The 24,451-nt window shown below is 51.0% G+C and overlaps 15 protein-coding genes across 15 annotated transcripts; 9 read left to right on the top strand and 6 right to left on the bottom strand.

Moving 5' to 3' along the window:
• Positions 1-523: 523 nt before the first annotated feature.
• N7446_001258 (uncharacterized protein) lies at positions 524-2,272 on the top strand (the record flags this gene model as incomplete). The annotated part of the gene is made up of 2 exons (XM_058510007.1): positions 524-602; positions 699-2,272. 2 exons carry the CDS (start codon positions 524-526, stop codon positions 2,270-2,272), a joined length of 1,653 nt encoding a protein of 550 aa, XP_058375543.1.
• Positions 2,273-3,666: 1,394 nt separating this feature from the next.
• On the top strand, positions 3,667-4,125 carry N7446_001257 (Ribosomal protein L10e/L16; the record flags this gene model as incomplete). The annotated part of the gene is made up of 2 exons (XM_058510006.1): positions 3,667-3,890; positions 3,918-4,125. The coding sequence occupies 2 exons, from the start codon at positions 3,667-3,669 to the stop codon at positions 4,123-4,125; spliced, it is 432 nt and encodes a 143-aa protein (XP_058375542.1).
• Positions 4,126-4,289: 164 nt separating this feature from the next.
• N7446_001256 (uncharacterized protein) lies at positions 4,290-5,123 on the top strand (the record flags this gene model as incomplete). The annotated part of the gene is made up of 2 exons (XM_058510005.1): positions 4,290-4,821; positions 4,907-5,123. 2 exons carry the CDS (start codon positions 4,290-4,292, stop codon positions 5,110-5,112), a joined length of 738 nt encoding a protein of 245 aa, XP_058375541.1. The 3' UTR covers positions 5,113-5,123.
• Positions 5,124-5,996: 873 nt separating this feature from the next.
• Positions 5,997-6,707, top strand: N7446_001255 (chitin deacetylase CDA4; the record flags this gene model as incomplete). Its single annotated transcript, XM_058510004.1, has 1 exon — positions 5,997-6,707. The coding sequence occupies one exon, from the start codon at positions 5,997-5,999 to the stop codon at positions 6,705-6,707; it is 711 nt and encodes a 236-aa protein (XP_058375540.1).
• Positions 6,708-6,782: 75 nt separating this feature from the next.
• On the bottom strand, positions 6,783-7,929 carry N7446_001254 (mRNA splicing protein PRP18; the record flags this gene model as incomplete). Its single annotated transcript, XM_058510003.1, has 2 exons — positions 6,783-6,975; positions 7,028-7,929. The coding sequence occupies 2 exons, from the start codon at positions 7,927-7,929 to the stop codon at positions 6,783-6,785; spliced, it is 1,095 nt and encodes a 364-aa protein (XP_058375539.1).
• A 309-nt stretch (positions 7,930-8,238) lies between these two features.
• On the top strand, positions 8,239-9,066 carry N7446_001253 (SAP18 family protein; the record flags this gene model as incomplete). Its single annotated transcript, XM_058510002.1, has 1 exon — positions 8,239-9,066. The coding sequence occupies one exon, from the start codon at positions 8,239-8,241 to the stop codon at positions 9,064-9,066; it is 828 nt and encodes a 275-aa protein (XP_058375538.1).
• Positions 9,067-9,578: 512 nt separating this feature from the next.
• N7446_001252 (uncharacterized protein) lies at positions 9,579-10,080 on the bottom strand (the record flags this gene model as incomplete). Its single annotated transcript, XM_058510001.1, has 4 exons — positions 9,579-9,632; positions 9,709-9,824; positions 9,977-10,012; positions 10,062-10,080. The coding sequence occupies 4 exons, from the start codon at positions 10,078-10,080 to the stop codon at positions 9,579-9,581; spliced, it is 225 nt and encodes a 74-aa protein (XP_058375537.1).
• A 341-nt stretch (positions 10,081-10,421) lies between these two features.
• On the bottom strand, positions 10,422-11,320 carry N7446_001251 (glutathione S-transferase; the record flags this gene model as incomplete). Its single annotated transcript, XM_058510000.1, has 3 exons — positions 10,422-10,777; positions 10,851-11,236; positions 11,283-11,320. The coding sequence occupies 3 exons, from the start codon at positions 11,318-11,320 to the stop codon at positions 10,422-10,424; spliced, it is 780 nt and encodes a 259-aa protein (XP_058375536.1).
• Positions 11,321-12,983: 1,663 nt separating this feature from the next.
• N7446_001250 (Enoyl-CoA hydratase AKT3-1) lies at positions 12,984-14,073 on the top strand (the record flags this gene model as incomplete). Its single annotated transcript, XM_058509999.1, has 4 exons — positions 12,984-13,300; positions 13,350-13,460; positions 13,520-13,876; positions 13,932-14,073. The coding sequence occupies 4 exons, from the start codon at positions 12,984-12,986 to the stop codon at positions 14,071-14,073; spliced, it is 927 nt and encodes a 308-aa protein (XP_058375535.1).
• Positions 14,074-14,475: 402 nt separating this feature from the next.
• N7446_001249 (glycosyltransferase family 4 protein) lies at positions 14,476-15,936 on the top strand (the record flags this gene model as incomplete). The annotated part of the gene is made up of 1 exon (XM_058509998.1): positions 14,476-15,936. The coding sequence occupies one exon, from the start codon at positions 14,476-14,478 to the stop codon at positions 15,934-15,936; it is 1,461 nt and encodes a 486-aa protein (XP_058375534.1).
• Positions 15,937-16,038: 102 nt separating this feature from the next.
• Positions 16,039-17,082, bottom strand: N7446_001248 (2-hydroxyacid dehydrogenase; the record flags this gene model as incomplete). The annotated part of the gene is made up of 1 exon (XM_058509997.1): positions 16,039-17,082. One exon carries the CDS (start codon positions 17,080-17,082, stop codon positions 16,039-16,041), a length of 1,044 nt encoding a protein of 347 aa, XP_058375533.1.
• A 1,554-nt stretch (positions 17,083-18,636) lies between these two features.
• N7446_001247 (FYVE zinc finger domain-containing protein) lies at positions 18,637-19,630 on the top strand (the record flags this gene model as incomplete). The annotated part of the gene is made up of 2 exons (XM_058509996.1): positions 18,637-19,101; positions 19,244-19,630. 2 exons carry the CDS (start codon positions 18,637-18,639, stop codon positions 19,628-19,630), a joined length of 852 nt encoding a protein of 283 aa, XP_058375532.1.
• A 486-nt stretch (positions 19,631-20,116) lies between these two features.
• N7446_001246 (GNAT family N-acetyltransferase) lies at positions 20,117-20,769 on the bottom strand (the record flags this gene model as incomplete). Its single annotated transcript, XM_058509995.1, has 2 exons — positions 20,117-20,509; positions 20,542-20,769. 2 exons carry the CDS (start codon positions 20,767-20,769, stop codon positions 20,117-20,119), a joined length of 621 nt encoding a protein of 206 aa, XP_058375531.1.
• Positions 20,770-21,108: 339 nt separating this feature from the next.
• On the top strand, positions 21,109-22,896 carry N7446_001245 (rRNA (cytosine-C5-)-methyltransferase RCM1; the record flags this gene model as incomplete). The annotated part of the gene is made up of 2 exons (XM_058509994.1): positions 21,109-21,306; positions 21,370-22,896. 2 exons carry the CDS (start codon positions 21,109-21,111, stop codon positions 22,894-22,896), a joined length of 1,725 nt encoding a protein of 574 aa, XP_058375530.1.
• Positions 22,897-23,006: 110 nt separating this feature from the next.
• On the bottom strand, positions 23,007-24,411 carry N7446_001244 (uncharacterized protein; the record flags this gene model as incomplete). Its single annotated transcript, XM_058509993.1, has 4 exons — positions 23,007-23,971; positions 24,021-24,089; positions 24,138-24,263; positions 24,321-24,411. 4 exons carry the CDS (start codon positions 24,409-24,411, stop codon positions 23,007-23,009), a joined length of 1,251 nt encoding a protein of 416 aa, XP_058375529.1.
• Positions 24,412-24,451: the final 40 nt, after the last annotated feature.

The raw sequence follows: 24,451 nt of genomic DNA, 5'->3' as shown, positions 1-24,451 counted from the left end.
CGGTCCCCAGAGCTCAAGACCAGCAATTCACACAAAATCGAAGAACACCGCAGATCATGACAATCGCAACTCGAAGCTGCGAGGCTCACCCGCGGTCCAGCCTCATCCGCATTAGGAAAGTAGGGCTTAGGGCTGAAGCCGGGAACCTGGGGCGATATCAACGACGCATCAACTCTGATAGCTCAAGCATTGGAGGTCTCTCGGAGCTCAAACGAGTTCAACATAGCCATTGATCTATAGATCTGCTCCTGATATTGCACTCATGGACCGGAGACCACCTCTTTGAGTCTCATCGCAGAAGGCGCCTGTTTCCGGCGAATGAAGAATGAGGAGACATCTCCCCCACTCGTGTTTTGTCAGCCTGATTATTGATCGCCGGGGGAGATTGGGGACTTCCTACTTCCTATCTCCTCCTACTTTACTTTCTTCTTTCTAATGGCAGATTCTTCATGGCCTTGTCGTTCTTACAATCTCCGGCGTGACGACCTTGTGCTTTGAGGCCTCGGAACCACTTCTCTGTCGCATGTCTGACCCAATATGCCCCGCGCCGGATCGATTGTCTGATGCAAAGGCGCCAATGGAGACTGACACTGTCATTGTCGGTATGTTGAACCTCTTTTTCTTCAGCTTGTCTCTTCGTCCTTGCTACCCCGCGGTATCGGAGGACTGCTCTCCGAGCTCGTATTGACAGCTTACAGGCAATGGGCCGTCGGCCATGATCCTTTCCTATATCCTTCATGGTCATATCCCTTTCTACTCGTCTGACCCTCCACATCCCGATCACCTCTTAGACGCCAAATTGAAAGCCGCGCCGGACCTTTTGGATGCCGACGTCAATTCCCTTACTGCGCATTTTGACGCCTCGCGCCTGTCATATTCAACACAGGCGCTCCCCATCAATGTGTTATTAGACACGCTTGTACGGCCAAGCGTAGATGTGGATGAACCAGGCTGTATTTCCAATGTCGAGTGGCGCTCTCAACCTGAAAAGGCCGTGCCACACCTGGTTTTTGGGAAACCGTCAAGCCCGGGTGGTCAGTGGACAGAAGACCCTTTGGGTGCCAGTTGGGACATCCAAACCTTGAGTTATGCGGCAATGCTGTCTTTGCCCGGCTACTCCTTTTCTGATCATCATATGAAGACAACAGGTGAGGAGCTGCCTGCATATACGAGGCCCACTAGACGCGAGATTGCGGAGTACTTTGCAACCTATCCACAGGCTGCCCTGATCGATGATTCTTTTCGATGCGGGGAAGAGTTGAAAGATATCTCCCGCACCGCCGATGGATTCTACATTCGATCTCATAATATTAAGTGCAAACGACTCGTCCTGGCAAGTGGCATATTCTCGGAAATCCTTCCACCAGAGCCGCTGCTACGACCTATCTTACATACCAAATCTACACCCTCCCTCCCGCTTCTCGTCGTTGGATCGGGCTTTTCCGCCGCGGACTCGATTATCTCCGCTTTGCCAGACCAAAAAATCTTGCACATATTCAAGTGGTCTCCCCATGATCGCCCGTCTCCTCTTCGGGGCTGCCACCAGCAAGCCTACCCCGAGTACGCTGGTGTCTACCGTCTTATGAAAAAGGCCGCACTTGCAGCCGAAGACGCTGGCAAAGGCCAGCGACCCAAATACCGGCGCGCCACCTCGACCCCATTCCTCGAAAGTCGCAATTGGGAAGAATTATACGAAGGTGTCTCCAACGTTGAAATCACGAATGTGGACATGCACGATGACCTGGCTACAGTCATATTCCGCCGCCGGGACGGATCTGTCTTTTCTCGGTCTGTGCGCGGCCTTGTCTATGCCGCCGGTCGTCGAGGTACGCTGGATTATCTTGATCCCAAGCTCCGCTGTGAAGTGCTGGGGCAAAGCGATCAAGATCCAGTAGTGACAGGTCAAACGCTCCGCGCAAAAGCCATTGAGGATCTCGAGGTTACTCCCGGTGTTTATATCATCGGGAGTCTAACCGGAGATTCTCTGGTGCGCTTCTCTTACGGCGGTTGTGTCTACGCTGCTGGGCATCTTATGGAAGGCGAGCGGGACACACGCAGCGTCTGTAGCAGTGTCGTCTCGACTGCCAAACTACACGGCTCCTCACTTTCTGTTATGAACGGCATGGATGGCCACCTTGTCTATCCGACCGGGGATGCCTCGGAACTGACCCGCGAAGACACATTCAGTAAGATGTCCACGGTCACCGATCAGCCTGCTGTACGTGGCTGGTGGAAAACACTGACACGTATGTGGAATGACATCCTACGATAAGTCATTTGGCAATGTTGTTTTATGTTTATATGTAAATCTATGACTGCAAATACATTCATCTAGAGCTTTGTCCAAAAGGCTGCTATTAAGCAGCTACATGGGTAGGCCTAACATCACTTTCCATTTTGTGTGTCTTGTTTTAAGCCTCATTTTCGGACACCGACAGACATCATGCACCCTATAGCGCTGAAGTGGTCACCAATCAGATCGTGAACAACACATGCAGTCTGCCCATCACCCGCTCCCGTCAAACAAACGGAAACGATGGTGTCGAACTTGATGATATGTCCTTGCATTCGGGAGTTCCATCTTGAAGTGAAGGCGACAATACCTATTGAACATGGCTTGCCACAATGCATCATCATATTGAGGTGAAGTCGAAACATACAAGTGACATCTTTGTACTACATTAGTTTGACACCTCAATCCCACTGTTTAAAGGGACCAAGTCCTGTTACAAGTCTGCATATACGTACTTTGTGCATCCTTTAGGCCTACCAAGTCCCAACGCTAACACCTCACACTATTATCCCGGCGGAAATGCCCACTATCATTGCTGAAGATTCTGCAGATCCCGTCGAATATAATATCTAATAATACTTTCAAATCCCGAAAGATGTTTGTGATTTGCCAATCCGCCCGGGAAGCACTTTCCCTCAGCCATTCGGTGGCATAAGTGAGTCATGATCAGATTCTTATAGTTCCCGGACGTACATGCTTACCAATTCTACAAATTCTCTGACAAATCCATACTTCTACCAATTTGTGCTGATATAGCCTTCCTCTGAGCTGCCGCCGCTTTTAGGATCTCAGAGTTGGTGTATACATTAGCATGATTTGGAGCAAGGCTTATCCCTGGGCCCCGGGGAAATACGAAACCATGCTGGACCACCGATCTATAAATCCCCACGTCTGTTCAACTTCGTTTTCCCACGCGGAAGATATAGACCATGGGAATGAAACAATGGTTATGAAATATGCGGAATGCTACTACTACCTTCGGGGAGGCTTCATTAGAACCTTAGGATGCAGCGTCCTATTCATAAGACGACATGGCAGTTACACGGCACAATATGTCCAATTCAATGAGCGATGCCGGTATCAACTCTCTTCCCAAGCAGGCTCACGGAACACCATTCTGATAAGTATGAGAACGATAAACGATATCAATCATAGACATGCCTCCGGGGATGAAGAGATGGACAAACTCGAGGATGATCATGAATCATGTATTGCTGTAGCATGTCGGACGCTCTCTTCATTGTCCGAATTCATTCAATCTGACTTTCGAAACGAGGCAATCAACAAGATATACCGCTTCGCAGGAGGTATCCATCTGCAGGAAAATATCCAAGGATATTGTATTTCGCACGACGCGATCCGCTAATGTAACAATGTCCCGGTTATTGAATTGCACCGGCTCCTGCATGCAAGACCCTTCCATGCTTCTGGTTATTAGTGCGGTGCTTATGAGAATCTTGACCTTCTATGGGGTCCTCTACGAGTCACAAATTGGCAGAGTACCTACAGACACGCGGGATGGCGAATGCTCATCTTCGCAGCATTCGGACAGCAACCATGGCATCTCTACAGTGCTGTCGCTGTCTGAGAGAAGAGGGTCCATATAAGTCGTCCCGTTAAATAGTCCGCTAGTCATTCCAAATCTCAATCTCCCTCGCGACACCGAGACGAAGATGAAGACCCAGCCGCTTCTTTGCGAGTTGCAGACATTATCGGGTATGCTAGGCCTTCGAGCGATACAGAATGCCGAAATGGCTGAATATGACCCTAAGCACATACTATATAAATTGGGCAATCTGAAGCGGATATTGAGTGTGGTGTGTACGGAATGACTATATTGTGACGAGGGATACTCCGCAAAAAGCGGCAAGAGATGTGACCTAGAAGGGAAACGGGATTTGTAAGAAATGCAAGTATAAATATCGATGACTTGGAGACTTGTATCCTCTGTAGAATTTCTCAGCTTTTCCAAAGATTCATCATTGAACCATTGAACATGTGTCTTACCGAAGCAAACTATGGCTTTACAGCTGTGCCATCATCGGCCACTACCCTTCTCGCGATTGACCCTCCGAAGATACCAGCACCCTTCACCCCAGTATCCCAAAGTTCAATTCCATCTACGCCCCTGGCCCAGCGCATCGATGTGTATGCAAAGGTGCATCTCCCCGAGCCAACGTACAACCACTGTCTTCGGGTATATCACTACGGGCTCGCTATAAGGCAATATCGATTCCCGGAGTGGACTTTCTCGGATGAAACATACTTCCTGGCTTGCTTGCTTCACGATATCGGAACCACGAAGGAGAATATGATAGCTACTAAGATGAGCTTTGAGTTCTATGGCGGCTTTATTGCTTTGGACGTTTTGCAAAACTTGGGAGCTTCTGCCACAGCTAGTTCAGCAGCTGCCGCCCCGAAAGATCAAGCAGAGAGTGTGGCGGAGGCCATCATACGGCATCAGGACTTTCACGAGAAAGGCAATATCACGGCTTTGGGTCAGTTGCTTCAGTTGGCAACAATGTTTGGTATGTCCATGCATCAATAATGATTCCTCGCTTAAAATAATGCCGTCTCGAGAGATCAGCAATAAACTTACTTGTTTCCTTGCAGATAATATCGGGGCCTGGGTAGATCTGGTTCATCCGTCAACCATTGAGGATGTCTGCAAGCATTTTCCTCGTCTTAAGTGGAGCCATTGCTTCGCTAGTACTATTCGCGAAGAAAACAGTCTGAAGCCTTGGGCTCATACCACAGTGCTGGGAGAAGAGTCTCCAGCTAGGGTGATGGGAAATAAACTCATGGCGCCGTATGAATGAGTGACCCTGGAAGAGGAGATGGAAGATTTGCAATTGCTCCAGATATGAAGAGAGAAGATTCAAGTGTCAATTATCAAAAGCTATGAGAAGAGTAAGTTACAACAGGGGTCCGAACAGATGGATCGTTCAGCAGTGCGTCTGTGCATGTTGCCTATGTGGTTGCAGAGGCTGGACCTAGAGTTCAAAAAGTGAGTTTATGATATCTTGATAACACCCTAGCCTCCTGCTTACTTGGACGCATAAAGCTTTCCACATTCTGGACAGGGAACCTTCACTTTGGGCTGATGGCATTTCCTGTGGTGCTGTAGGAGTAGAGGACTGGGTTATGCGTTAGCTTGCTCTGTCCTTGCCGTATCATAGGCGAGGCTTTCACTTACCGTATCTTAAAAGCACTTCCACATAATGAACAGATATGCGGTCGAGCGTCCGAGTCTGTAAGAATATGTCAGCAGTAATATATCTGTATTAGTAGGGGGAACATACGGGCTCTTGCGATGTGGTTTTTCAAGCCGCGTTTGGAGCAGAAAGTGCTTGAGCATTTTTCGCAGGACCACCGTTGCATGCATGAAAAGGTAAACTCGCTTCGAGGCTTCAGTGTAGAGACTGCCCAATAATTCATGGCAATGTATACACAATTGTGGCTGTGGGAAATCTTTTGTTGATCAGTAAGTAGGAATCTGGGATATTATAAGGATTGTTTTTACCTTTTTTTCGCCTCTTTTTTGCCCATTTTCGAGTGTCTCGGGCAAATCATCTACATTGTATAAAAGAGTGGATGTGAAAGGACTTATGGCCTATGACTGTAGCAATGATCTCTCACGAGAAGGAAATGCGCATCTCCCGTAACGCGCGGACCTGAACAACATCATTTCTACGAAACCAACATGCTTGCCATCCTCAGCACATTTTGTCTCCTAATACCACTATATTGCATATATAAACCACCGAATATCCTCATCCGCTACTGTCAGTGTCGGTGGCCCGACGTGCTCTTCCACGTTCCAACAGACAAAAAAGTGGTCGCGCTCACTATTGACGACGCGCCTTCCACGCACACGACTGAAATACTTCATCTATTGCAGTTGCACAATGCAGCAGCGACCTTTTTCCTGATTGGATCCCAAATTCCGGAATATGAACATATCCTGGTTGATCTGGTTCGGGCTGGCAATGAACTCGCCAACCATGCTATGTATGATGAGCCGTCGCGTGCACTGAGTGACGACGTGTTAAGGGAGCAAATCAGTACAGTGCATGCTCGGATTCAAGAGGCATATGCTGCTGCAGGGAGCCAGACAGAGCCAGAGAACTGGCTCTTTCGTCCTGGCTCGGGGTTCTTCAGCTCTCGGATGAGAATGGTTGTGAAGGAACTAGGCTATCGCTTAGTCCTCGGGGATGTGTATCCGCATGACCCGCAGGTTCCATATTGGAAGTTGAATGCCAGTCATATTCTGAGCATGGTTAAGCCGGGGAGTATTATCATCTGCCATGATGGGCGCAGGTGGACGGTGCCGATGCTACAGAAGGTATTGCCTGAGCTGAGCCGCAGGGGGTATACTATTGTCACAGTCTCTGACTTGTTGACCAATTCATAGATTGCGGGCCATAAATGTACATGTTTTCGTCTTTAAACGCTATGGGTATATTCACACAAGACACCGTTTTGACCTTCAGCCCATAATCTGCAACTGATCCTCAGGGGGCCAGCGTACTTGCGCAAAGCTCAAACAGCGCTTGATACTTTGTAAGTATTTGCGAGTGATCTCATCACTCAGGATGTGTGCTTGTTGATCGCTCTGGTGCAGCTTCTCTCGAGCAGATCGCTCGTGAATACCAACCATAGTCACACCGATGGGCCACGCTCTGTAGTCAAGTTAGCATAGATTCCGATATTGAAAATATGTAATGGACGTACGCCTTTCCAATACTGACTCGCAAGTATGCATCGTTTGCATCGACGTATCGTCGCTGCTGCGCCTTGTGCACGATCTCCACAATCGGTTCCAGCAATCCATCTTCCAGGTCTGATTTCTCAAAGAGGCGGAACAGCGGCGTCATGTTCTCACGGGATTGGATCATAGCATTGTATGCTTGCTTTCCCTGGAAACTCTGCCGCACGGTGACATCCCGCTTTGCTAGAGCCAATTCCCATTCTGACAAAACCATGTTGAAGTATGAGCCCAACTGCCGGAAAAGGAAGAGTCGGTTCTCTTGGTCCTTGGGAATCGTTGCCGGAATGATCATCTGTGCACCAGAGACAGGCTCCAATGTTGTAGGGATAGGCCCATCCGTGATCTTCTGCTTGGGGATGGCTGCCCGTTGGACCAGGCGGCGGTATCGTCGAAGTCGAGCTTTATAGTCCTCCCCAAACAATCGTGCAGGTGCGTCCATTGCCCGTAGTTTTTCAATAAGCTCGTCCTCCTCGATATCTTCCTCCTCAGGAACCTCCTCTGGCTTGTCCTCAGGCAAGTCGGGTAGACCGAGTCTCCGCCGCCGTTCACGCTCTTTGGCCAGCTCTTCCTCCTGTCTCCTCGCCTTTGACTCCTCCGCTAGGCGTCGCTTTTTGTCCTCTCGTTCGCGTTTTCGGTCTGCTTCTTCCTCATCAAGCTTGCGCTTATTCGCTATGCGCTCTTCTCGCTCGCGTGCTAACCGCTCCTGCTCTTGCTTGTAGGCCTCAACACGTGCGGCTTCGACATCTCCTCGGCGCATGTATTTCTTCGTTGGTTGTGTCGAGCTTTTGTCGGTCTCTTTGCCGGAGGATTTCTCGGGGCCCTTGGCCTTGGAGATCTCCTTCGACATGAGCGCGGCGAAATCCATGGTGGCGGGGCTGCCGCACAGCGAGTTTCGTAGTAAGCTATAACTGTACGAGGGGACTGAGTTATGTAAAAGAAGTAAAAAAATAAACGGTTATCGTCGAAGTGTAGTTGCGATGGTGTGGAGTGGAGGAAAAGAATGTTGAGCGTCAGAACTCGCAGCTCCGACGCATTTGGGCTTCCTCCATTCACACCCCCTCAATACCCTAACTTTCCTCTCCAGTCTTCATTTGAGCTCCAATTCATTCAAATCTCACAGATTTTCCTCACTTGATACTCTCTCTTCTTAACTTGCACCTTTCACCCTGCCAGCATGCCCGGTCCATCGCGCGAGGGCCTCAAACCCTCGATCGATCGCGAAACCACCACGCCCTTTCATCTCAAGCTCTTCTACCGCGTCAACACATTTCACTCCCTCGCCGACTTCAGCATTCCCTCACCACATCGTCGAGGAGGCCCAGGCAGCGGTCCCAATGCCATTCGCGGAACATCACCTCCAGCTGCAGCACCTCTCCCACCCCATCTAGATATCTACACCTGGCAATCATGCACACTGCGCGAGCTTTCACTGTGCCTCACCTCAGCTCTGCCCTCCCTCCTTCCTGATCCACCTGTCGGAACTCGACTCTGTTTCCGACTTATCTACCCCGACGCGCGCGGTGCAGCAATTATGGGTCCGGATGCGCGTGGACGATACTTGAGCAGGGATCTGGGGAGTGTGATCGTCGCGCCGAGGGATAGTCCTTTCCGCGCCGAGGGCGACGAGGAAGAAAAACAAGAGACTCGGCCCCGCGCCGGCCCGCTTCGGTTCCAGGGCTCAGAGGCCGACAAGCCTCTACAGGATGCTCGGTTTATTGTCGGAGACTACGTGGAATGCGCCATTCTTCCACCGCTCGAAGATGGATCTGTTGCGCCGGCACTTCGTGGTGCGTCAGGACCGCCCCCCGGCCCTGGCGGAGGTGGAGGTATGCGCGCGTTCCGTGACAATGGATTTGGCGGACGTGGCCGTGGTGGTCCTCGTGGTGGTCCTCGTGGTGGTGATCGTGGGCCTCCTAACATGCCACACGGTGACTGGAACCGCGGAGAGCGATTGCCAGATGGTGGCCGAGGGGGAGGTCGTCGTGGATGGGCACCCTATTAGGAAGCTCTGATGAATGAAAACGGAGGAAGAAAGGACAAAAGAGAATTACCAAAGGGCGATAAATACCCATGTGAAGTGTACGAATAGGCAGTATAGGACGAATGGAACCACAGGTTTACGATTTGCCAGTTTTGTACCAAGAGCCCAAGAGCTCGCGACAGGTAACTGCTACGTAGGCATTGAGTTGAAGATCGAGCGATCGTGCTCCTGTCGTAACACATCTCGATTGACCCTCTGGGTCCCACGGAGTCCGTTCGATCCATCGCTAGCCAGCCTCAATCCCCCTGATTAAGGACCAAAAGTTAACAAAACAAAAAAATTCCATGCGATATATGCTTGTAGTAGAGTACACGGCCCACGGAGCAGACACCGGCACAGAAACGAGTCGACAAAATCGATACAAAGTCCCCAATTCCTGTCTACCACGCCATATCACATCGGGTCGCGGCACGGTCCGGGGAACGGATTTGAAAAGGAACAATAATTCAAGTTTTCGATTGATCGCTAGCTGTTTACCACTCTTGGATGGTGTCACCCCTGCGCTTGCCACGGAATTCGTATTTGCCCTGTATGTCGTCAGCGTGTATTCCTTCACAGACCTGGGACAACAATTGCAACCCAGCAAAATGATCCAATGCATACCTCAGTCTTGTAGGCAATGTAGGTGAGAACACCGGGGATTAGACCCATGTAGACGAAGGAGAGCCATGCGTGGCGCGGGGTCCATTTCCAGTACTTGTAGCGGTTGGCGTTGAGTTCTGTGGAGAGTCAGTCACTGTGTCATGGTTGGGTTTTCGGTCTCGTTCTGTGCAGGGGTCGTAGTATTCAAATAGACAAACACATCCTTGGTGGGTGTAACGCGCAATATCCGTTCGAGATAGGTCTGGGGACATGGGGTTGGGGAATGTACCGTAGTATTTCTGGAGGGCCGGGTCAAGGACCAGAGCTGGACAATGGATTAGCAATTGAGGTCATCATGCTGGAACAATACTCACACTTGCTAGGGCCGGCCATGGTTGCGGGGAGCTTTGGATCGTAGACACAGAATCGGCAAGTCGAGCATCGCCGGAGTTGAAGTTGAAGGTCACGTGTTGAGTTGGCTGATGTAATCATATTTTTGCTTCACACATTTACAGAGCACAGGTTGTATGATGCTTGAATTAACTTATAAAAATCAATTGAATTGATCTGCTACATCTCATGTATTTCCATGTTCAATTTCAATCATGTCATTACATCTGCCGTTGCGGCTCTGTTGCATATCCGACTCTGTCCAACCATATTTCGTGCATATCACATATCACATCAACGGAGTATTACAAGTCTGAGAGTATAATTTACAATCCATTCCCTCTTCACATAGAAGCAGAGAACTTTCCATCAATCTCCTCAATCTTCTTGACGGCACGCTTGTACCCCTCGGTTTCCTCCAGCCGTTTGGCGTACGCAGCGAAAAGAGGGTACTTGTCGCGGTTCTTTTTGTCCTTCAACATGCGGCCACTGACTGCGATCACCGCAAAACTCATGAGGATATCAGCGGCGGTCAGTTCCTTTCCGCAGATGAAAGGACCACCGTCGGGAGCAGTGCGCAGCTGCTCCTCGATGAATGCCAGGTTGCCCTCGACATTGCGGGTGAGGAACTGGTTCTCCACCTGCGAGGCGACAATACTGGTGATAGGGCGAACAAAGAACGGAGGAGCATTCCGAATGGCTATTTGCGAATGTCAGTCGATCTCATTCAAATCGAGGGCGTAGCGGTTATTAGCGGAAGGCGAGCCACTTACAGTCGTTAACCAGACTCATCACCAAGAAAGGCATCAGACTGCCCTCCACGTAATGCATGAAGTAGCGATAGCGCATCCAATTTTCGGTCTCTCCACCCACTTGGCCTTCACGGCCGGCCAAGTACCGTTGCGGAACTAGCGTCGGTCGCACGGCACCGAAGTGGTCGACGAGATATTCCATAATCGCGCCAGACTCGGCCAGCACCAGAGGCTTTGTGGCGCCCGGTGCCTCGATGGTGATCAGAGGCGATTTACCAAGTGGATGTACCTCCTTCAACTCCGCCGGAGCGAGCTTGTCGGCGCGGCGTTTGAAAGTCTTAAGCTCATATTTCAGCTGCAGCTCTTCCAGAAGCCAGAGAATGCGGTGGCTTCGAGATTGCTCAAGCCTGTACGCGTTAATATGATTCTTAAACGGTTCTCAGAGCCACCTACCAGTACAGAGTAATCTTGCAGCCTTGGTTGTTGTCCATTATGTGTTGAAGCGAAGTTAAGAACTGGCAAGCTCGTCCAGGTTTATCAGTGCCGGTACATGATGTCAGGGCCGAGGTACATGACGGATGAGGGTAAATCGCCGATCTGCGGTTCATGTGAACTCTGTTGGGATTCAACTATTCTGGGAGCCCTTGATGGGTTCGCTCATTGGTTATTGCTTTTTTGCGCGTTCGTGAGGCTTAGGATTCCCTTTTGATTACATGTATATCTGACGTTTATGTTACACACTGTGGCACGCTCCCAGGTTTAGGGCCCACCGCCCCCACCAACTTTAGGCAGCCGGCCCGGGCCCGGGGGTAGCCATGCCTAAACCATCTCCGATTTTGGTGATGTTAAAGAGCCCAGGCTAGATAGGCGTGTCTTTGTACCTCTCGAATCGATCGCCCAAGTCAACAGCGAAATCAAACCATACATAGATGCCGACTACAATAGCGGACTAGAAGCCTTCGCGAAGCAAACAAAGACTGTTTGTGGACTTGCTGGCAAATCACCGACTGCAGTGAGATATATTCTGCAGAACCCGAACGTGAAGGTTGTTGTCAATTATGTACTCAGCGTTACAGCGGAAAGCTGGTGGGGAGATGCACATACCAAGTGCGTGTCGCCTCCGCTGTTGGGTTTTTCTTTACGGTTCGTGTCGGTCCTGGTAGTTCTCGACAGGGTTTGCACCGTGATGATCAGGATCATCATGCAACACTTACGCATGGATACCCGAGGGAGACTACTAAGCTAGGTTGTTTCGTTGCCAATAAGTGGTAGAACCGGAGCAAGTGAGTATTACACTAACTTTGGTATTCTATAGCCTCTAAAGTGACAAAGGAGAATGGTGCTACTGAGATTGTTCTCAATTCCCATGTCTGGGATGATGAACACAAGCCCGCTGTCGGGGAATTGGCCTATGGGGAGATGGACGTTGGAGACAGCCTCTTGATTCTTGGAAATTGATGTCATGGTGTAGGAGCTAATGTGACTGCCGACTCTTTCCAAAGTGTTGTAGTCACTTTGTTCTGTAAAGGCGTCCATCGTTTAGAGGAGAATAAGTTCCTAGCAGTGACTGCAGATCAGACGAATGAACTACCTCAGGATGTTCAAGATCTACTTAGGCGGGCCAGTGCGCCATTCTGTAGATGGCATGATCTCTCTCCTCCATACAGATTTGTTCTTGTTGAAGAGCTTTTTGGAGTGTTTCGGTCGAGACTGCAAAGGACATAATTTTATGTATCCTTGCAAATAGTCTGTCGCTCTGTATATATTGCACAGTGTAGATGGACATCCCAGCAAAATGAACTTCTCAAAGGTTAGTTTAGATCAGCGGTCTGATGATCATCGAAGTTCAAAAATATCGTAAGTTTTAGGGAATGAACTGGAAGCATGGAGTATGGGATTGGCTCCGGTTGATCATCCAACTTTCGGGACTGGCTATAAAGTGTTGGAAGAAAGGCGGACATGCCCAGTCCCAAAGCCCTCGGATTCTAGATGTGAAAAAGGTGAGTACTATGGAGAATCTCGGCATGTGCACTGTGAAAAACCATGTTGATCACCCCCGCTCGATTCACTACCGAGGCATCCCCGTTATATACATACAGCGACCCTTTATTAGTTACTACATTATAATCAATAAACATTATACAGATCAAATCAATGGCACCACCTGCGGCATTTATTGAGATCCCGGACTCTTATGAGAGCCTCGATCTCACTCATGTGAAAGTCTCTCACTATCCTTTAGGAAGCCCGACAGCAACTCCGGTCGTGATAGTTACTTTAAATCGCCCAGAGAAAAATAATGCGTTCACGCCGCACATGGCTGATAGCCTCGAACTCGCGTTTCAAACTTTTCATCTTGACCAACGGGTGAAGGCGATTGTTTTGACTGGTGCTGGGAGGATGTTCTGTGCTGGGTCAGATCTGGGGATTGGATTTTCCAATGAGGGGAGAGCTGTCGATTTTCGTGATATGTAGGTTTCAATATGTTGACATTGATCGCTTGTTAATATGCTCTTCCAGTGGGGGTCGAGTGGCTTTGGCAATGCATCGGTGTCATAAACCTACAATTGTTGCTTTGAATGGCTCTGCTGTGGGAGTAGGAATGACCATGACTTTACCAGCTGCAATTCGGTAATTTCTATCTTCTTTCCTCTATGTGGAAGGGTAGGGATTATTGCTAATTTGATCAGTATCTGCCATGAAACAAGCAAATACGGATTCGTCTTTACTCGACGAGGTCTGACTATTGAATCCTGCGCCTCTTACTTCCTTCCTCGACTCATCGGTCTGTCTCGAGCCATGTCCCTGATATCGACCGGCGGTGTCTACCCCGGAAATTCAAAGTACTTTGGTGACTTGTTCACTGAAACTCTGTCAAACGCGGCGCAGGTTCTCCCCCGGTCTCTGGAATTAGCTCAAGAAATGGCAGAGAATGTCAGTCCCTTGGCATTGTCAATGAGTCAGGCGTTGATGTGGGAAGGCCCTAGCTCGCCGGAGGCAGCGCATCTCCTTGAGTCTCGGGTTTTTCACCATATGGCTGGTCAAAGGTGAATTATTCTTTATCTAGTAAACGCTGGTGTCTAAGTGTCTAACATGCAATAGTGACTATACTGAAGGGGTCAGTTCTTTCCTCGAAAAGCGCAAGGCCAATTTCCAGTGCGATCCTCATGAGCACAGCCCTCTGAGCTATCCATGGTGGTCTGAAGTAGATATTAACGTCGAGCCGAAAAAGTCCAAACTATAAAATGGCCGGTGATTTAATTCAAACTTGTTTGAATGCACTTGGTTGTTAATATCATTGGATGTTCGAACTAAATAAAATGTAAATAACGTTAAGTGGAAACCCTAACTTGAAGCAAAAACGAGAAAAGTCACGATGGGAGGATAAAGGGGCAAGCGCAAGGATCATCCCCTCCATATTCGGTTTGCATATCCCATGACTTTCGAATGTAAGTTGTTCGTCTTAAAAGGCCAAATTGGCGCACGCCGTGAATAGTTCGCTACGACTGGCCGCCAAGCAACGATCCTCAGCGGGCGGATGCGGCACGTGCATCGATCATCTACACTCTATACACATACTTGACTCCTTCAAAAGCAACCACCCCCTGGCCAGCCCTGTTCAATATGTCTCTCTTCATGTCTCACAATGGCCGAATCTACGCCCCTCCTCTCCTCCCTTGAGGGTGAGGTTTGCAAGGTCCAACGCTTCCCCAGTGCCCTCCGCGGCAAGAAGATCCTCCTCGCGACAGAATCATGGGGTCCCGTCAATGGAGTCAGTCGGACGACACGCAGTCTGGTCGAGTATCTGCGCGACAACGGTGCAGAGCTGATTCTCGTCGCGCCTCATTTCAAAGGCGACTCGAAGCAGATGGCGTCTTCTTGGGAGCACCGTTTGCCTGGCTGTGCCTTGCCCTATAACCCCGACTTGACAGTCGTCTATCCGTTTCAGTTGGCAGATGTCTTTGATCGGTGCTTCGAGCCTGATCTCATTTATCTTGCCAGTCCGGCTTCGCTCGGCTTCCAGATGCTCTTGCAGATCCGCCAGCTCAGATCTCCGCCGCCGGTCTTGCTCAACTTTCAGACAGACTTGTCCGCCTATGCGGAGATCATGCTGCCCGTGCCGCTGGATCAATTCGGTGTCTGGCTCTTGGCTACTGTGCAGGGTTTCTTGTTCCGCACCCGCGCAGTCCATACCATCTTTTATCCCTGCAGTGCCATCCGCCGGTATCTGGAGCGTGCAGGTGCACCGGTCGACCGACTCGTTCAGCTAGGTCGTGGTGTGGACACTATACTCTTCTCGCCGACACGGCGCGACGACTCATATCGACGACAGATTGCTCCAAACGGCGAGATCATCTTAATTTGTGTTTGCCGCATCGCCCCAGAGAAAGGATTCGAGTTCCTTGCACAGGTTGTACAGCGGCTGGCCGCTGACAAAGTAGCCTTCAAGTTACTTATTGTCGGCGGAAACCGTAACCCAGCAGTCGAGAACAAGGTGCAGCGCCTCTTCGACGGCGTCCGTGACCACGTCGTCTTTGCCGGATTTCTCACCGGGGCTGCTTTGTCTCGCGCCTATGCCTCGGCCGATCTTTTCCTTCATTGCTCTATCACAGAGACATTTGGGTTGGTGGTCCTGGAGGCCATGGCCAGCGGCATTCCAGTCATTGCGCGCGATCAAGGTGGCCCCTCGGATATCATCCGCCATGGACAGACTGGGTATCTAGTCCCACCGCACGATCTGGAACGCTTCATCTCATTGGTCAAGGATGTTTCCCACGACACAGTAAGGCGAGCGACTCTTGCTGTGGCTGCGCGGGAGTATGCCGACAACACCACCTGGGAGAAGATCAACTGTCGGGCAGCCTGGCAAATGGCGGACGCGTTGTCGCATACCGATCAAGAATCACAAGTCCCCCGGCAAGCCGCTAGACGTGGAGTCGTTGGATCGATCTTCGAGCAGCTTCGACTGATTCTGGCTGTGGGGCTGGTGTATTTCATGTGGTTGATTTCGGTAGTCCCGTTGATCGTTCATGGGAATCGTTTCCTCCCAAGGGCATGGCAAGCTATCCAGGATCAGTTCCAGGAGACTCGTCCGTTGCGCAGTTGAACTAGTTTCAAGTTATGACCTACTTAATACTCATGATGAATGATATCTTTTGCAAGCGTTCCATTAAGTCCAATATCAATACATACGCATTCAACTTAAAACCTACAATCGTACGGGCTCTGTATCCCGACGAACCAATACATGTCCCCCTGTAACCAAGGAGTTCTTGCACGAACGAGCAGCCACAAAATCCGATAGATTGCCTAACGTGACCTCGGCAATCTCCGACAGTGCCTCGCGTGTGAAGAACCCCTGATGACCACAGATCAGAACATTGTGAAAGGTCATAAGACGCATTAAGACATCGTCCTCGATGATCTCGCCTGAATGGTCATTGTAGAAGAGCTCGCCTTCTGCCTCATACACATCCAAGGCCAGCCCGCCCAACTGTTGTGTCTTCAGTGCCTGGACGACAGCTGTGGTATCGATGAGTCCCCCGCGCGAAGTGTTAACTAACAATGAACCCGGTCTGATCTTCGCCAGTGTCTCCTCATTGATAAGATGTTTTGTGCTGTCTGTAAGCGGACAGTGCAGGCTGACGATATGACTCTCCTTCAACAGGGTCTCCAGATCGACCAGTGTCCCATACTGTCGGAACTCGTCCCCGGCGAACGGATCGTGCGCTAGAAGCCGGCATCCAAAGCCGTGGAAGATTCGCGCGGCGGCGAGCCCGATCCGCCCCACGCCGACGATCCCTACGGTCTTGCCATGCAGTGTATTCCCCAGCAGGCCCTCAATGTTAAAGTTGCCCTCGCGGACGCGGTTGTACGCGCGGTGTGTCTTGCGGTTTAGCGTCTGGATCAGCGCCACTGCAAACTCCGCCACCGCTTCGGGGGAGTAGGCCGGGACGTTCGCCACGAAGAGGCCTAGCTCCTCTGCGGTTGCGAGATTCACATGGTTGAAGCCTGCGCAGCGGAGGAGGATAGCACGGATCCCGTAGGCGTAGAGGGCTTTCAGCACAGGTTCATCTAGAGTGTCGTTTACGAAGACACAGACGGCGTCACATCCCCGCGCGAGTGGCACGGTCTCTTCTGATAGAGAGAAGGCATGGTAGTCAATGGTGCATAGCGAGGCGAAATGCTGATCGCGCACTTGGTCTAGATAAGTGCGGTCGTATGATTTGGCACTGAAGACGGCTAACTTCATGATTGCGTTTGGGATTAGGTTGGGGATTCTCCAGGTTTGAAGCCACACATGTAAGTCATGACGACATCCGGGGATCTGCAAGCGGCTATATTTGGGATGTTGTGTACGATTGGAGGTTACTCGTACTTCCCTTGACATGTTACTGGTACATGTACATAGATCTGTCAGACATTTGAGCCTAACGTTATCTGGTAACCAATTGGGGTAGACATTAGTGCGGTCAATCAGTTGTGACACCGAAGAAACTCCGGCCAAATAATGATTCCCAGGTGTATGCAGCCTCAATTTCTAGAACTGTTCAAAATCCGGTCAACCTGACACAAGCCGAGGCCCGGGTAGAAAGCAATAAATTCGATGTATAATGTAAATTGCTTCTAAGGGGAACACTAGAAGGCTTCCACTTCTTCCTTCCCCTTCTGGATTAACTTTAAGGGGCGGGAATTGGCAACCGCAGCACGCTGATTGGTGAGGATGTGTCATCTCCGCGGGGCTCCGGAAGCGGACTTGGCCCGAAAGGTCAAGCCGGCCCGATGGATAATCTGACTGGCCAATCAAAGGTGACGAAATTGAATCTGGCCAATCAGCAGGCCATGATAAGACCAGACGCCACAACCAGCCTGATTGGTCATTAGCTTCCCGCTAATGAACCTATTCTGAAGGAAGGAGCGACCGGGAATGTGGCTATTCGATACGCCGGGGACTATTGTGTGCATTCCAGAGTGTCGAGTATATGAAGTACATCTAAGTACCGGAGTATACGGAATATATAGGATATATGTATGTATATGAAAAGGAGTATCGAACGTGTTCAGATCGACTGCAGTAACATTATAACTGGGGAACTGCAGCCCCGTTGGGTGGAGAGAGTGGGGAGACCGCATAGGGAAAGCCATCGTGCTTCATGGATAGTGACCGGTCTGAATCCTAGCATATCTATAGACAAGAGGCAAGAGGCGGTCAAAACGAGAATGTGATTTCATGGGAATCTCGACCATTTCGGTCTGTGCCATCTGTGCCATGCATATGGAGAGGGAGGGATAAAGTACAAAGTACAAAGTAGATGGCCGGCCAGGTAGTACCGGGAGGAAGTATAGATACCTAATATCCCTTCACACCTCCTTTTGATGTGACATGTGCTACTTATTGAGCCGCCTCCCTCTATTCTCGCATATCTGATTCATTCTATTCCGACTCACTCTCCTATTCACTACTCTACACTCTCCTACAACATTGATCTCACTGTTCAACAGTTCTTAGATCCAACGTCCCGTCCCCACTGTTCTCGGCCACTTACCGTCTATTTGTTTCCCCGGCTGAACGGCCAATTTTGCCTCCAATTGATCGGTCGCCGATTATTCGAAATCCCGCTTTTTTTTTTGCCCCTCAACTCCATAAGAGGATGTCCTGGGCGTTTTGCCGCTGCTCATCATAAACTCAGTGCTGTCCGGCTTTCTGCCCATAACTCCAGCTTCCCAACTTTAGCATCTTCACCTTCATATCCTTCTCACTCCTCATCATCTCATCATCCCTTACGCATTTTACATCCCACCAATCATGGCTACTCATGTCTTGACCTCGACCAACCTCCCGGCCAACCAGATCTCGGTCTATGGCCAGCCTTCTCCTACCAACTCTGCCACCAACTCTGCTACCAACTCGGCTTCCAACTCGGCTTCCAATACTCCCTCCAACAACTCCCCCACTTCTCCCCATCTCACCACGGCTTCTCTGCACCAGCTCCCTCTGCAGTCCCGCCAGTTGCGTCCTCCCAAGGGCCCTCTCTATGTCCCAGCTGCTCTCCGCCCGACCGAGCGCCCTCAGAAGTCGTCCCCTATTACCCCACCGCGCAGCGTGCATGGTTCCCTGGACAGCCTCAACGAGGATTCCGTCGAACCCCTCAGCCGTCGCTTCACCATGGAGAGCCAGTCCAGCAATATCAGCAAGGTCGCTCAGCACGAGTGGATGAAGAACGAGTCCCTCGGTGAGGTGACTGGTCTTCCAACCCGTGAGCACTGGAAAGTGAGTATTCCGTTCCCCCCTGGGCCTCTTTATAGGCACTGCGATGCGATGGCGCGTATGCGATCACTTATGTCGTGTGAGCTCGTCATTCGATGGCGTGCTCCAGTCTCCCCACAATAAACTTGGGCTAACATTTCTCCAGGCGGACTCTGCTTCTTCGAACTGTGATTCTCCTACCTGTCGCTCCTCTTTCGGTATTTTCCTTCGTCGCCACCACTGCCGTCACTGCGGTCACGTCTTCTGCGCCTCTCACACTCCTCACCTCGTTCCACTTGACCAGAACGCTCGCTTCCACCCCGAGGGTGAGCCGTCTCGCGCTTGTGACCTCTGCTGGAGCGCCCACCAGCGCTGGGAGGAGAACCGTTCCGACCGTCTGAACAAGATCCAGAACAACATCGACGCTCAGCAGACCGGTGTCACCGTGCCCAACTCTGCCGAGGACATGGACGCCAACCCCGAGGAACCCAAGGGCCAGACAGCCGAGGTCGCTGCCTCTGTTCCCCGTGACTGGAACTGGAGCACCTTCTGATTGCGTTTCCCGCTGGGTTACTGTAGCCAGCAGGCCTGCTGCAGCGCATCTACTTGATTTACTATCTTCACTTCTAATCATGCTATCTCGCGTGACTTGCTTCTTTGATTGGCGACGGTTTTCGGCGTTCGATTGGCCCTTGGCCAAGGGCATTGTTTGTTTATTTTTCTTGCTTGTTTTTCTTGCGGTCTCCGATACGCATCATATCTAGAGGGCTTTCTCGCCGGTTCTTAGAGACTCGGTCGCTTCTTGCTTTTTTGCCTTTGCTTGCGATGTTCCGGATACCCAGCCGACTCCACTGAGCGGCGATCTCATTTGATTTTCTGTTTCTTTGCACTGGTCTTTGAACCGTGACGATGCGAGGGGGATCGCACTCTCCATGCCCCCATTTGATTTAGTTGAATCTACTTTGAATCCAACTATTGAATTTGACTCTTCTCTCGTAGACTGCGTAGTGTACATCTCCATTATATCTCCAAGTGTAACTCAACTCAAGGCCAATCTACGAAACATTCCACGATGCTCTATGCCTTCCTCGTACCAAGTCCCCAACTCCTCTTCAGTCACAAATCCAAGTCTTGCATACATCCGCTCCACATCCACTTGAGCATGAACAAGCACGAGGCCCTTCCAGGGCGGAGCACTCTCCCGCTCCGCCCTTGCGCCGATCAACGCAGCAGCCTCGTCTATCTCCGCCGCATGCGCAGCCGCCCAGTCCAATGCCGTCTCCACTAATTGTCGCCCAAGTCCGAGGCCGCGGTACTCTGGCATGATCGCCACCCGAGTCAACTTGATACACGGCTCATGCGTCCAGTCGTACACCGCCTCTGCCTCGGCCTCAGCCTCTGCCTCTGCGTTGGTTATCTGGCTGTGTGGCGGCTGCGGCGGGGGACCAGTCGAATGACCCCCACCGGTGTGGTCCCGTCGTAGATTACCCAGTGCCAGCTCCGGTTGTCGTCGCTGTCGATCTCGGCCTCTGCGGAACAGTTTTGTTCGTCGACGAAGACGTGCATGCGGATTTTCATTGCATCGTTGAATGTGGTGGGGTTGGTGTTGGGGGTTGAGGTGGGGAGGACCAGCTTTGCGCTGAGGCCTGGCGGTGGTTGGATTAATGTGCTGAAAATAGGATTGGGTGCCATTGTAGGTGCCAGAAAGGATGTTATGGAGATGCTCAGGGGTCAAGTTGGAGAAGAAATGTGCGTAGATTTGAGATCTGAGCGGAGGGGCTGACCCAGATATATTGATGGAGAGATGGCCTAAAGATTAGTGAGTTGAGATTTAAAAGATACTTAACCTAGTCGGCATTATAACCCTTTCATACCAGAAGCTTATTATAGTCAACATTAAGCCAATGATGATTCTATACAAAGTCTTTGTACTGGAGTAAAGTAGTTCAACTGTATAGATCAATGCAAACAAAGCAAACAACGTCAATTTGACGAAAATCCTCGACTTTCTCCAATCAACATTCCACTCCAATGTCCCTCTACTTTGATGCGGTCGCTATCCTGACCGCGCCCTCTTCGGGCGGCTCATTCAAGTCGAGAATCTACAGCGCTCGCAATCTGCGTGCAACCCCGGCGCAGATCTATGCGTTGACCACCGAGGCTGCGAAATGGGACAGCGTTCTGGCAGAGGTTATAGACAAAGCAGGCATCCTTGCCCTTGAGCGGAAGGTGAGATTGATCGCAAGGAGACCGCTGAGATACCTGCTGACTGACCAAGTGATTTTTCTCTAGCTCTCTCCTCTTCTTGCTCTTCTCCTCGTCCATGATCACCTGCTCTCGAAAAAGGGCATTGCTGCCCCCGCGGCTCACCCGATCCGCCAGGCTGTTGAGCGTCACAAGGTTCGACTCAGGGCTGAGTTTACGAAGGCTCGTGTTCGTCGTGGATGCGCTTCGGTTGAGCAATTGAAGGCTGCGGTTATCCGTGAGAAACGGGAAGCCGATGGCACCAGCCATTTTGTTTACCCGCGCTGGGTGCGTATCAACAACATCCGGACTACCTTGGACGAGCAGCTTAGCACTACATTCAAATCTTATCGGCGGGTAGACAGCCTGGCAGCATTGGCTCCGGAAGACGAGCTGGAAAGCCGCAAGCCGGAGCCTCGGTTGTATATCGATCCTAATATCCCGGATTTGGTGGCTGTTCCCTTCGGCGCGGATTTCACTGCCTCTTCCGCCTACAAAAACGGAGAGATCATCCTGCAAGACAAAGCGTCGTGTTTCCCAGCATACCTTTTGTTGGGTGACCGTGGGCCGAAAGACCCATGGCAGGGCGATTTGGTTGACGGCTGTGCTGCACCAGGCAATAAGACTACCCACATGGCTTCATTGCTAGCGAAACAAAAGAACAAGAAGAAGGATAAACAAAGGATCTTTTCTATGGACGCATCGGCTATGCGTTCCAAAACCCTGCAAAAAATGGTGGGTCTGGCCGGGGCTGACTCGATGGTCACGGTGCTACCAGGTCAGGATTTCTTGGCTCTCGACCCGGAAGATCCTCAATTCGAGAAGGTAACCGGATTACTGCTTGATCCCAGTTGCTCTGGTAGCGGTATTATCGGCCGTGACGATGTTCCTCAACTCACGTTGCCTGCTGCTCCGGTATCCAAGGCCCCCAAGTCGCAGGGCAAGAAGCGTAAGCGCCAGGCAGACGACCACGAGGAAGCAGATGGCGAGCAGTCAAAAGCTACCCCCGGAGCCCCGCAGGCCTCACCTACGGACGAAAACGATATCCCTGACGGAACAATCGATCCAGAGCGGCTCACTAAGCTATCAAGCATTCAAGCACGAATTGTTGAACACGCTTTGAGCTTCCCGAATGCAACACATGTTACATACAGCACTTGTTCCATCCATTTGATCGAGAACGAAGGTGTTGTGGCTCGTATCCTGGCGTCGGAGGTTGCTCAAGAGCGTGGCTGGCGCCTTTTGCGGCGGGAGGAGCAGCCGGAGGGTATGCGTCGGTGGAGCAAGCGAGGTGTTCGAGAGGAGAAGCCCAAGGAGGGAGAAACCGGACCATCAGGTACGGTGGATCTCTCTGATGAGGCACTCGAAGCTTGTATCCGCTCATGGCAAGGTGATGCCGAGGGTCTAGGAGGATTCTTCGTTGCTGGGTTCATACGCGATCCCGATCATGCCGTGCAAGCTGCTTCAGCTGTTCCAAAGAAAAAGCCACAGGAGCAGGAGCAGGAACAAGACCAGGGAGACGACGACAATGAGGATGACGACGAAGACGACGAATGGGGTGGATTCTCAGATTAAATTGAATTATATTAATGCAGATCGGCTAGCAACAGAAGCTGCTAGGCCGTCTGCCTGATACCACACATTTATCTTTATTGTAAAGTGCTAGACAGATTGCACAGATAGACCTAAAGGAACGTCCGCGACTGATTCCGGACTGACTCTCTGGTGTAGACGTCCAGTTTAACCGCAACCAAGACAGCCTCATGCGCACCGGTAGGCCCGGTTTGTACTTCTAGTCGCCATTGTCCTGTTCGAACAACCCAGGCATCAAGGGTATTATCCGATCGCGGACGTTTGGCTGGAGGCGCGCCGTCACCAATGTCAACCTTGTGCCCCAATAAGGCGAAATATTGAGAGTCTTGTTGGCCATCCACTGTCAAGTCAGTTTCTCGATCGATATGGATCTTGATGGGGCCTTGTCCCAATGGCGGATGAGAATCGGGCAGTTTCATCTTTTTGGCTATGGCCTGTAATAGCCCAGCGAATCTTTGTTTCGCGAGACCTAAGAAGTTGGCGCGCATGTTGCCTCCATCGACCAAGCTAGACTCGTCGCCGATTTCCACCACCAGATCGGCCGCCTTCTCGTCCACAAAGGGGCGTGCATACGTGACGTTTCCACCCGTTTCAGAAGTATTATAGACGAACTGAATCCCTGACGGTCGCACGTCCTCGAGTCGGATGACAATCTCTGATCGCTGACTGAAGGGATTGGTCGTAATCTGATGCGGGATCAACCGCTGCTCCAAGCCGCGCAAGTGGAAGTAACGACAATCGCGCAGGAGAGCCGCCCGATGATCTGCGTTCCGAATGTGCAGCGGATATCCGCGCAGCATATGTAGTAGTTCATCGAAGACATCTGCAGATCGGTTCGGTACACTTGGGGGTACGATGGCTGGAGGACGCAAAAGACCCTGGCGGTCCAGACCAGGGAAGACCTCGGACGGGGATGCGAAGAAGGCAGCGAATCCGAGAGTGAAGAAATTGGGGGAGTCGCCGGGGCTGGAGAAAATATCGCGGGGGATCTGGAAGTGGCGGTCGCCGATTTGGATAAAGCACTCGGCCTCGAAGAGCTGCGACATCAATCGGGGTACTGTGGCTGGTCAGCTCGGACAACCGAAAGAGCTGTCGCTGGAGCTAACATGTATAGAATTGCGCATCTGCGAAGAGCTTCACGAATTGCGCGCCATCCTGTGGCCGGATGTGGTAGCCTGTCGCGGATCAGTCTCCGTCACCTCTGTCCACGAAGGCTCATATACCCTGGAGATGTCTAGCGATCTCACGGAATGTAGTTGGATCGCGGTCGATATAGAGAGTTCTGATGTTGGCAACATCGTGGTTTTGGTTTAATTGGTCCTCGAAGAAGCGCGAGAAATAGGATGGAGCTGTTCACGTGTTGAACCAGTGAGTCAGTGTTGGACCAGGAGGACACGAGTACTCACCATCAGAGGCAATGGAGGCACCCGAGAGACGAAATAGTTCGGAGCCAATTTGAATGGGGAAGACCTTTTCAGTCGGGAGAGTGCAGGCCATGATGATGAGGAAGAGAAGCCGGAGGGCGGAGATGTTTCCT

Source organism: Penicillium canescens (assembly GCF_028828765.1).
Source record: "Penicillium canescens strain IBT 15451 chromosome Unknown utg000002l_segment0_segment0, whole genome shotgun sequence".
Classification (NCBI taxonomy): domain Eukaryota; kingdom Fungi; phylum Ascomycota; class Eurotiomycetes; order Eurotiales; family Aspergillaceae; genus Penicillium; species Penicillium canescens.
Note: the sequence above shows the minus strand (reverse complement) of the source record. Positions and strands in the feature narration are given on the sequence as shown.